The sequence below is a fragment of the Squalius cephalus genome, assembly GCF_949319135.1.
Source record: "Squalius cephalus genome assembly, chromosome: 9".
Classification (NCBI taxonomy): Eukaryota; Metazoa; Chordata; class Actinopteri; order Cypriniformes; family Leuciscidae; genus Squalius; species Squalius cephalus.
This window is the reverse complement of record NC_137130.1, coordinates 37,773,995-37,785,812: the sequence shown is the minus strand read 5'-3', so window position 1 is coordinate 37,785,812 and position 11,818 is coordinate 37,773,995. Positions and strand designations below refer to the sequence as shown.

Genomic DNA, 11,818 nt, shown 5'->3' with positions numbered 1-11,818 from the left:
ATTGTTTAAATATGTATTTCACTAGTTCTGATCTCAGTAATGCAGAACCATGCATGGACGACCAAACATTTTTATTGAACTTGTGTAATGACTTTGAACAGCCACACAATATTTGTAATGTACCAAGGTCAATAAATATTTCAAATAACTTATTTGACCAAAGCTTAGTTTAGTATAAATTTGACAACAAAGGTCTGAATACATGTAAAAATTGCTTACAAGATTCACAGACTGGATTTCCAGGAAGAAAAAGTGGGACATTTTAACAGTGGCAGTTAATATGAATGAACTCTCGCAACCAATGAATATTCTTCCATATTTCCAAACCATTTAGTATAGCTAGAATTTCTAGAACAGTATCTTTTTAGTACATCCAAGCAAATAAATTCTTACATTTAATAACAAATGTTATGACATAGCCAAAGCTCTGAACATTGCAGCATACCAAACATGTTTGAGATTCTCTGACTAAATATCCGATTTAGACATGAAACATTTTGAAAAATGGCATCTGATATTATAACTTAGACCATTCCAAATCCATAATCTGAGCTCCAGATAGCAGCTAAAATATCTCTCTCAAAGGAAACGTAGTCCTTGTAATGACTAGGAAGCTTGAGAGTTTGATAGCATGTGGAAGACTTGGGTAGGTTTCCATCCACCACCTCGACGTCTAGGCTTCTGGGCAGCACATCCCATCCAGTCCAGAATTTCATTAGAAACCGTAAGATATTACAAGAAGCTGCATTAAAAAGAAAAAGAAAAGAAAAAGGCATTTGTAGCATCACAGATTTACATATTGGATTTAAATGTTAATTAAAAATATGCTAACTGCTCATTGTGATTTCAAAATAAGTTAACCCTCACTCAGCATGTTCTTGTTCAAGAAATTACAGTGGCTGTAGCATTTCTAAATGTCCAAATATACAAAATTAAGTGGACATTTGATTAAATGTTCTAAGTCAATATTAACCAATTTAATCCCAAATTTTTCCCAGACACAAAAATATCCAAATCATGTGTCATTAGTATTAGTATCCCTTTGAAACAATCAATCATACTTTTTAGAAATTTTCATGGAAAAGTGTGTGAAAAAGTGTGTTATATGATCGGTCACAATTGTGACCGGTGGGATACTGTGTTGTATCAACCATTGGACAGACTGAATATAGGTCTATTTGACCTGTGCAGTGTGTTTGTGTGTTGTGTGATTTTGTGTGATTCTGTCTGTCTGTCTGTCTGTCTGTCTGTCTGTCAAGTTGCAGTAGGTAGGAAGTAACTAGATATATATTCTAAGTCAAGGCTGTTGCTCACTTACAAATGTGTGCTATTTTTATTAATCACCAAAAAATAAATCCGATTGCTCAATTAATCGTCGGAATAATGAACCGACTACTCGAATACCAAAATAATCGTTAGTGACAGCCCTATTAACATGAATGCACCTCAAAAAACAAAATAATTAAAAAAAATCCAGCATCTAAAGCAAAAAAAATCAGTTGATTTCTCATATAATTACCATTTCCAATGAAGGTGCGAAGGAATCCGGTGAGCCTACATGTGTCTTCAAGAGAAGCCTCGCTGTCTTCATCATGTGTTGGCCAAAATATCCTCTCTAAAACCATCTGACACATTGACAAAATTAGCATTACTTAAGAATTGTAGAGCTCAACAAAATTACATAAATGGTCCATATCTTACCAGTGGGGTGTACACTGTATCACAAGTCCTAGGAAAGAGAAGAGGAATAGTGTCTTTCCTCTCAGTAAGCAAAGGCCAGATCAATGTTTCCTTCAAACCCCGCCGAAGCTGCTTTACTTGCTTGGAAGTTCTTTCAAGGACCTTCACATAATTTAATTTGGATTGGAAACATACATTACATTTCTACATTTTAAGAGTATTCCAACCAATAGTGCATACTCACTGCATGAATGAGCAGTTTCTCAAGCAGCCATCTTCTGTTCTCTGATGTCACAGCAGGCAAATCCCAGGACACGGCAAGGTCTGTAATAGCCCTCTTTTCCTCCTCTGATAATTCACCTGTGTCTTCCAACTGGTCATAAAATAATAATTATATACATTGCCAGGCCAAAAAAAAAGTGTCAAAGTTTGAATTTTAATAGGCAAATACTTGAAGTGTCAATCTTGTATTGACAACGCAAGAGGTGAGCACTCTGTAAAGTCTCCAGCACATCCAAAAGACTTTCACTGAGGTTAAAGGAACACTTCGACTTTTTGGGACTTTAGCTTATTCACTGTATCCCCCAGAGTTAGATAAGTCCAGCATTTAAACGTTTAAAAAATGGCTGTGTCTCATATGACCTTGTTATTTGTACACACTGTGACTATACAAGTCACAACATGTAAATAGGAAAATGTTGGCGTTATTTTGTCACTTATTGGGATTAGTATGCTAGCTGTAGCCATTTACATCCAGTCTTTGTGCTAAGCTAGGCTAGCGGTGGGTGGTCAAACAGACTTACAGCATGCATGGAGATGTAAAAGGTATGTATGGACTTATCTAACTCTGGGGAATACGGTGAATAAGCTAAAGTCCCAAAAAGTCGAAGTGTTCCTTTAATGTCAGGACTCAGAGGTGCCAATTCACGTGTGAAAATTATTCCTCCTAATAGTCCATTCTTTCACAATTTGAGCCTGTTGAATCTGGACTTTGTCATCCTGGAATATGGCCATGATGTTTCTTCCTACATGGTTGTTTAAGAAATGAAAAGCTGCACACTCCATCAATTAGGGTTAGAAGAACTGCAGCCAAACATATAACATGCTAGAAACATAATAATCACTGCAATAATGATCCAATCATAGTCTCCGAAGTATTTGCCTAATAAAATCTAAACAACAATTTTTTTTTGGCTGCATAGTGTATTTGTTTTTGTGTAAGTACGTTTTTTATTCCCAGCTAATATATTTAATGAAAATGAATAAGAGTAAAGATTAACTAACCATCTCTATTACTTGACGGACATCAGTGTCCACACAGTCCAGTATATCTATTGTGGCAGTTTCAGGGGGTCCACCAAAAAGCACGTGGATTATTGCTGGGCTTAAACCAGTTAAGCATGGACCACCATGCAGGAATGAGTGTCCGATTATACGGCCAGCCACCACAAAGAAGTCACTATCCAGAAGACTCTGTGATGTTGAGGGAATCAAGTGATCCTTTTCACCTTCAAAAAGAAGTGTTCCTCCGGGCACTTAAAGAAATAAAGCCAAGCAACATGTTACAATCCGGCATGCATTACAATAATAAATATCAGCTTGAAACTTAGGTAAAGTTGGTTTTATATTCGCACATTCGCGGACTTCCGCGTTCAATAACTCGTGAACTAAACGTTGTTGCTACACAAAACACCTATCACAATAATACAAAATGCAGAAACCTTAAAGGGGACATATCATGCTAAATCCACTTTTTTAGCCCTTTTTTAGCCCTTAAATGCATTTTGTTGTATATTTTTAGTGTTTAGAAGTATAGAAAATTTGAAATTAGTCTCTTCAGGTCAAACTACAAAAATGGCCGAACGGGGTGGAGTTGAACCGAGTGCCACCTCTGCAACCTGGAGAGGGGGCGGGGTATGAAGTGTCTCATTTGCATTTAAAAAGACCGCACCAAAACGAGTTGACCTGAGACGCACATCAGAAAAGGGGTAGAAAAGGGGCCTGTGGAGCTATAATAATAATAATGAGGACCCAATATTCAGACCCAAGCATTGCAGTTCCGCTTTATATAGACCACAAATGTATGATTTATATGTAAAAAGGAACGATTTAAAAGCATGATATGTCTCCTTTAATGCATCAACCCTAAGTAATGGCAAGTAATTAACTGTTGATGCCAACAAATTGCTGCAAACTTCTTTCAAAGTTATCCTAAGAAAACAGAAAAAGACAGAACATGTATTGTATAGGTCACTAACCAAGTTGTAGTTCAAAACCATGCTGGAGTTTTGACATGATGGTTGCGAAAACATGACGAGTCACACCGTCTCCAATTGCAGGATCCCCTTAAAGGCAAAGGTATAACAGGACATTAATGCAAGCAAAAATCAGATTCAGAACTGTATCACATTATAGCAGGGGTGTCCAATCCTGCTTGTGGAGGGCCACTGTCCTGCAGAGTTTAGCTCCGACCCTGATTAACCACACCTGATCCAACTAATTAAGACCATTAGACTCACTAAAAACTTCAAGGCAAGTCTGTTGGAGCTAGTTGGAGGTTAAGGCCACATTTACACGTGGTATTTAGAGAAACGAATATCCCAGATCATCAGCTCGTTAGGAGAAACTCCATGAACTGATTTGAGTGTGTCAGATAAGAGAGACATACAAAATGTGCAGAACAGCGGGTTAAAGGTGAACTAAGTAACTTTTTTACCTCAACTGAACAGCTTCGGGGTCATTGGAATGGTTATATTACTTATTACTTATTTCGGGTTGAATGGTGGTCGTTTCGCACCCCCCTGGTGCCCGTGAGCGGAAAATCCGCACTTGCAACTTTGAGCCGGCTGGCCGCCGCATCAGGAAGCATTGCGTGATATCAGGTCTCGCGATGTAAACAATTGCTTTACGGCCAAAAGAAATCTGCTAAAATGCTGTCATTATTGCGCTCCCTCACGCTGTTCGAACCCGAATGAAGAAGAAGTTTTAAAGAATGTCCCATCTGCTTTGATGTTGTTGATCCGCTGGTGTCTGAGAATTGCCAACGAGTTTTTACAACACTGACTACGTTTACATGCAGCCAATAACCGGGTTATGGTCGGGTTAAGGTCACTATTCGAGTTTCTGAAACATTCGGAATAACCCGTTTACATGCGTGAGCAGAGAGAGTTACTCCTGTATACATGGAACTTGTAATCAATTGGTAATATCCCGATGTAAACGGCGACGCACGGTTAGCGTCTGGACGTACGGACAACCTTAAGACGCAATATGCGTCATTTCCGATTCTTCTTCCTGTATCCAAAGACAACAACAACAGCAGCAGCACGCGGATAATGAATAGTTCGGGGCAGATAGCGATCGCCTTTGTTTGCGCTTTCCTCCTCGCTCCAAAAGTGTGGTGCTGTGCTGCGTCTCGCCATGTTTACCTCTACTTCTTGTTTACTTCCGGTATACTGCACGCGGGTTTCTGTATGCGCCGTCTCTACTCAAAAGACCAAGATTCCTTGCGAATAGAACATGCGCAGAACACAAATCAATGTTCCTTTTGATGGGGATATGCCGATACGCGTTTACATGACCACATATTCGGGTTAGAAAAGGGGTACCCCAGGTATAATATCCGGGTTTTTAAAAACCGGGATATGAGCATATCCGGGTTTTTGCCGGTGTTTACATGGCCGTGCGCGACCGGGTTATTGCTAATATCCCGGTTTTGAACGGGTTATTGGCTGCATGTAAACGTAGTCAGTGTTGTCAAATATCTATTCCGAAGCTGTGGGGGGAGCTATAGAGAGAAACCTGCGAGCAAAAAGCGAGAATACAGCGAAGAAATCCCGGAACTACTGAGCCCTGCTTTAACTCTGCAGGACAGTGGCCCTTCAGGAGCTGGGCTGGACACCCCTGTATTATAGGATTTCCTTTACCTACCATGTAGTGTACATTTTAAAGGACAAGCCCATTCTACTTTTGCCATCTTGTAGAAAGTCAAGATTGCTCTCTCCCTGTCTTCAGGACTGTCTCTCATGTCCATCTGGAAACTGAGCTCCTTTCCCCTTTCATGTGTCTTCAAAAGGTTTTCTCTGTACTTCTTTGAGGCCTCTGTTGCATCTGGCTCAAATTTCCAATCTAAAACCAGAGACATTATCCACAGAAACAAACATTAACAGGCATATGATCGGGTAAAGAAAAGAAAAAAAACCCCAAAAAACATGACCCGTAATCTTTGAAGACCGTAGGCACATGTTGTGTTTTCAAATGAACATTATGAGATTTGCTTTTTGTTCTATACCTGTATTTCTCTGCTTAATTTATTAATTGTGGAAATAAATAAATCTAAAAATAAATGAATGCATAATTCAAAGATATATTGTGCAAGTCAACTATACAAACCATCAAGCTCTCTTCATCTATTGTGATGAGCTGTGAAACTGTCATGCTTTCCTGATCTTGCATTGTGCAGTAACTGGTGCTGGGATTTACATCATTTCTTTCCTGCCTCACAACTGTACTTTCAGTGCTGCTTGAAGTGGCCCTTTCTGTAGCTCTCTCACTCACTACCTCAACACTGACCTCCACTGACCTTCAGAAAAGGGACTGTTTAAAGGGATAGTTCATGCAAAAATGGAAACTCTGTCATCAATTCATCCCTCTCATGTTGTTCCAGAACACAAATTAGATCTTTTTAATGAAATATGAGTTCTCAATGGACACTATTCTGTCTAATGGAGGGTTTTATCTTCATTTGTGTTGTGAAGATGAATGAAAAACTTATGGGTTTGGTAAGACATGAGGACAAGTAATTAATATAACTTTCATTTTTGGGTGAATTTAGCCTTTAAATGGTTTAAAAACAACAACAACAATAATAATAATAATAATAATAATAATAATGACATTTTAGTAACTAGGAGGGTTTATATATACATTGACTGGTTCAAACTGACAAAGTCTACTATCATTCAATAGATAATAGTTCTGTCCTGTAAACCCAAAACAATGATAAATAAACATTTCCATAAGAGACTCCACATTTAAAAAATAAAACCTCAAATACCTCTCGCACTCATCACTGTGAGACTTGATAGCTGCAAAGGAAAATTCGTCTCCACACACAACGCATTTCTGAGGTGGTCCAATCAACTCATCTCTGCTAGGAAGACTCGCCTGCAAGAAAACATCACAACAAAATAACATGTCATTCATGTTTAATGTAAATGTTAAAACATTCCCTGTTTGAAAGTATGTAACTTACTGGTTCAACTTGAAAATGGTTGCATGACCAATTTGGTTTTGAGGATCTTTCAAATATTTAACATTGTATCCCTCATTTGGACAGGGTATCAGGCTGAGATAACGGCTCCTTGTGTTCCCAGATATTTTTAATAACTCAAACCCACCACCTTGTCTGAGTTTTGGATAAGCCTCCAAGATGACATCCTTAAATTTCTTGGGATCTGCATGGCACCATTTAATAAAAATAATAATAAAAAGATAAAATGTAAGATATTGGGACAAATCTGACAGTTATCACTTATTTTTTGACATACAGTTCAGTTCAGTTTTGAAAGCTCCAGACAACTTCTGTTAAAATTTTATTTAAAATGACTACTGACAGACCGTACTGTTTTTTTAAAAGGAATGTTTTTTAAAGAATATTTGCAACCAACAGTGTTGGGGCACCACTGAGAACCATATTATTGTGTTCTACTATAGAAGACAACAGTTAATTAATAATCCAAATGTGTTCAAGAAAACCTTGCTTTTAAACAATAACATTCCAATAAGCTGCTTTTTACATACCTCGAAAGGTGACACGTTTCTCCCCTAACCCAGCAGAGAACAAACTGTCTTTTGCACAGCGACTGGGTACTAATTCTGCATTTTTGTCATCAAGACAGCAAAAGTTATGTGTAAAGCTGCAGGACACTGCTCGACTTATTCCAGGCAAGCTTGTTCGTCTTGCAAATCCTCTTCCTCTGTTGTAAGGTGTAAATAGTCTTGCAACTTCAGCTAGAACGTGTAGGAAAGTAAACAAATCAGCCATCATTTTTAAGTGAAGGGGACAATAGTAACAGAAGTGCAATAAAACAAAAATGTCTGACCTTTGTCAAATTGACATGTTTTATTTTTCTTATTTCTTGCTTTTAGCTGGCAAAAATAAAAAAACAAATACTGAACAATAACCACTAATTCCTATATTTTATTATTCATTTTCTATGACAATTTTATGATCCTCCAAGTAACTTACTACAAACATTTGAGCATTAAACGTTTATTTTGCAGGTATGTACTGTAACATAACTCATTTACAGAGTTATTTATAACCTCTTTATACCATGTCTTGGTGAATACTCGATTCTGATTGGCTGCAGGGTGTCCATTAAAAAGTGATAGAGGACACCTAGTAAAGGAGCTCTGGTGAAACCTTTATATACTGTCTATGGGTGAAACTGACTGTTTACCGTTCGAAATGAATAAATAAATGCGCTGGCTACATCAGCTGTGAGTAACCACTGAAGGGTTCTACGAGCTGAGCGGACTATAGCCTAAATATCTCCGAAACCAAGTTATTGTTTGTAAAAACTTTAGATTTTGATTGTAAAACTAATTAAAATATAAACTAATTTTTTAAAAATGTGTTATTTGGCAAGTGACCATGGTATAAGCGGGTTATTCAAGGTGTCCATTGTCAGGTATTAATGGACTTTGGACTTGGCGGAGGCAATCGTTCACGCCTCGCCGTCGTCCATTAATACCTGACAATGGACACCTCGTCGGGCATTAACCCTTACTTATAACCTTATCAGTAAGATACTGTGTCTGGATTTCATTTTTATTTTTACCCAGTTGACATTGACAATCATAGAACCGAAAAATCCAGGGCCGCGTTTCCCAAAAGGCCTAGCCGTGGACCTATAATAGGGAAACGCGGCCCTGGATTGTTCCGATTTTCATAGCCATCGGTGGTTGAGAAATGCAACCATTTCAGTCATTTAGAGTGAAGATCTAGTCATTTATTACAGAACAGTCATTAGACTAGAAAACCAACCATCCACTGGGTGTCTGGGTGTCATAAACCCAGCGTCTGACGTCGACGCCGACGGTTCCACACTCGATGACGGCGACGATACTGAGAGGGATAACGACGATGCTGAGAGGGATCACATAAGTAGTTTCAGCTTCGTGTTATTATTTCTAGAAAAATAGTTGACGCTACAAAATATTTCGGCATAATGTGATTAGGTGAAAATTACTTACAACTCTCCAGCTGATCTGCCACATCCCGTAGCAAACTGGACAACGAATTATTTCTTGCCGCCTTTTTTTTTTTTTTTTTTTGAAAAATCTCCTCTCTATTAGCTAAGCCTGACGATTCTATTCGTGAGCTCTCAACCGCTCTCAACCAATGATGCACTGAAGCTACACAAGGACCGCCTTCCTCATTTCCATGTTACACAAAGAAATGTAAAAATAAATGAATCAATAAATAAATAAATGTAAAAATAAATGAATCAATCAATAAATAAATCTATAAATAAATGAATGCATAAATAAATAAATATAAACAATAAATGTAAGAATAAATATAAAAATATAAAAAGAAATAAATAAATAATTAACGAATAAATAAAAGTTAAAACGATTTTTTAAAAATGTAAAAATGTATAACAGCAGAAAATAATACATTAAGTGGAAAAAATAAAACAAAAATGAATTTGATTAAAAATGAATCATATTTATTTTATCAAGTCGTTTATTTCTTTCTTTATTTTCCTATTATCACATTTATTTATTTATTTATCACATTTATTTATCTATTTTTTTTTTTTTTTTTTACACTGCACTAGTGATATAAAACGCACACACACAGGTCTGTTAAATTAAGCAATACTTTTGAGGAAGTCTAATATTTTTCTGACTAACAAAATACTGATACAGTCAAGGCTAGATTTAAAAAAAAAAAAAAAAAAATTTAAATAAAGAAAAACCGAATTTAAATAAAGAAAAAACGAAATTTAAATAAAGAAAAACGAAATTTAAATAAAGAAAAACGAAATTTAAATAAAGAAAACACTCCTATTGCTGGAAAACTTAGGCGTCGGTTCTATTTCTAGCATGCACGCGTTTTCCGCGTGGCTCGAGCCGCGCCTGAGACGCGTGTTTCACGCAGGCAGTGTGCAAACTCCAACCTGTTAACATGGGAGCCGAAAAAAAACAGACACGCCACGCAGCCAGTGAGTAGCCGGCCTTATTCAAGCGCGAATGAGAACCGTTTCGCGGGGGATCCCAGGTGTGCAAAAAAAAAACAAAAAAAAACAAAACAAAAAAACCCCCCAAATATTTGAATGTTAAATTTTCAAATCAAATACCAACCCACCGAACGATTATTCGAATATTCGGGTCCAGCCCTAGTGTGTGTGTGTGTGTGTGTAACCTGCTTGTGAACTCAGTATCTCTGTTTATTTCATTCAAGACTTTGAGCAACGTTGATGCACATTAACCAACTTTTGGTCGTGTTTGTCCCAGGTATGTGTTATATTTGGATTTGTCATGTTCTGTGTGGAAATGTATTAGCCGAGTTGAGTATTAGCATTAACACACGTGCTATGTGCTCGCACGTGCTGAACTGTGTAACTGCGCCATTTTAGGTCGGCGTTTTTCCTCTATCTGTTTTTCAATTATACAAAATATGTAAAAGATGGTTACTTAAGTTTATAGTTTTTCTGCATTTATGTGAATTGATGAGAAATGAGAACAGAGAAAGTGATTTATATTTTATTTCTTTAAAGGGGGGGTGAAATGCTAAAAAGGGGGGGCACTTCTCCGGAAGGACGTGGGTGCGCGCGCAACCGTAGACCAGAGCAAGAGAGCGAAAGCAGTACGCCCATCAAAGCGCTATGCTCGGCTTTAGGGAAGTCAATGTCACCAAAGAAGTGGGTTTTTGGTTGCCAGGGCAAGACAACCCTGCACAGATTCCCAAAGAACCCAGCGTTAAGGGACCAGTGGATGGAGTTTGTTTTTCCAGAGCATCAACGGAGGTTGTGCAAGACTGTTTGTTCCCTGCATTTCGACGATGATTGTTTTATAAACAAAGCCCAGATCGACGGATTTGCAGATCGTCTAATGCTTAAGGATCGAGCAGTCACAATGATAAAGGTTTGCGGTCGTGCGTTGGAACCGGGCGGTGAGTAAAACTGCTTCAAATGTCTCTGTGTGTTGTTAGCTCGGCGCGTTAGCACAGCTTTAGCTCCGCCCACACGGCCCGCCTTCAGCAGCTCGTTTTTTTCCGGAAAGACTCGGTACAGCCTATCTTTATTTTATAAATATAATAAAACTAAAGACTTTTTGGAGATAAGAAGGATGCAATACTACTCTATAGGTACTCAAGATTAACAGGAGATTGAGTGAAAATGAGCATTTCACCCCCCCTTTAAAAATAAATAACTTCTAGTCAACGACTTAATAACCACAAACAACCTGGACTTTATGTTTCTAAATGAAACCTGGCTAGAAGACAGCTGCAGTGCAACAGTCCTCAATGAAGCAGCCCCTCCTAACTTTACTTTTATGAGTGTCTGCAGAGCTGTTAAGAGAGGTGGGGGTCTAGCTGCTCTTTTTAAAGATATCTATCAATGTAAGCAAATATCATTTGGGAATTACCCGTCTTTTGAATATCTGGGTACTGTGTTAAAAGGTGCTCCACGCATTTTACTTATCATTATTTACAGGCCTCCAAAATACTCTCCAGCCTTTGCTGAGGACTTTACAGAACTGTTATCAACAATTTCCTCAGTTTAGTTACCTTAGTTTGACTGTTTTGCCATTGCTGGGGATTTTAACATTCACTTAGATAGTGCAGAAAACAATATGGCAAAAGCAATCAAAACTGTTTTAAAAACTTTTGATCTGACTCAGCATGTACATGGACCCACACACAATCGTGGACACACTCTAGATGTACTTATCAGTAAGGGTCTAAACATTTCATCGATTGTTATTAAGGATGTAGCACTGTCTGATCATTTCTGTATTTTCTTTGATATATTGATCTCTTCTGCCATTGAAGCTAGATCTGTGTCTGTCAAGAAGAGATGCTTAAATGAGAACACTGGTGTACTATTTATGAAGGCTATAT

General features: G+C 37.8%; 2 protein-coding genes across 3 annotated transcripts in view; both read right to left on the bottom strand.

Moving 5' to 3' along the window:
* The window catches only part of marco (macrophage receptor with collagenous structure), a 167,863-nt gene that overhangs the window by 85,980 nt on the left and 70,065 nt on the right, over positions 1 to 11,818 (bottom strand). The gene's annotated exons all lie outside the window — the stretch shown is intronic.
* Positions 37 to 4,162, bottom strand: LOC307164157 (G2/M phase-specific E3 ubiquitin-protein ligase-like). The gene is made up of 6 exons (XM_079880618.1): positions 3,939 to 4,162; positions 2,965 to 3,215; positions 1,925 to 2,053; positions 1,702 to 1,842; positions 1,520 to 1,625; positions 37 to 742 (listed from the first exon to the last, which is right to left on the bottom strand). Exons 1-6 carry the CDS (start codon positions 3,973 to 3,975, stop codon positions 525 to 527), a joined length of 882 nt encoding a protein of 293 aa, XP_079736744.1. The 5' UTR covers positions 3,976 to 4,162; the 3' UTR covers positions 37 to 524.

Bases quoted from the DNA above. Each gene is read 5' to 3' on its own strand.
- LOC307164157 (XM_079880618.1), bottom strand. From the start codon at position 3,975: ATGTCAAAACTCCAGCATGGTTTTGAACTACAACTTG. The intron at 1,843-1,924 runs GTGAGTATGCAC...AATTATGTGAAG, and splicing joins AGAAACTGCTCATTCATGCA to GTCCTTGAAAGAACTTCCAA. The intron at 1,626-1,701 runs GTAAGATATGGA...TCAATGTGTCAG, and splicing joins ATACAGTGTACACCCCACTG to ATGGTTTTAGAGAGGATATT.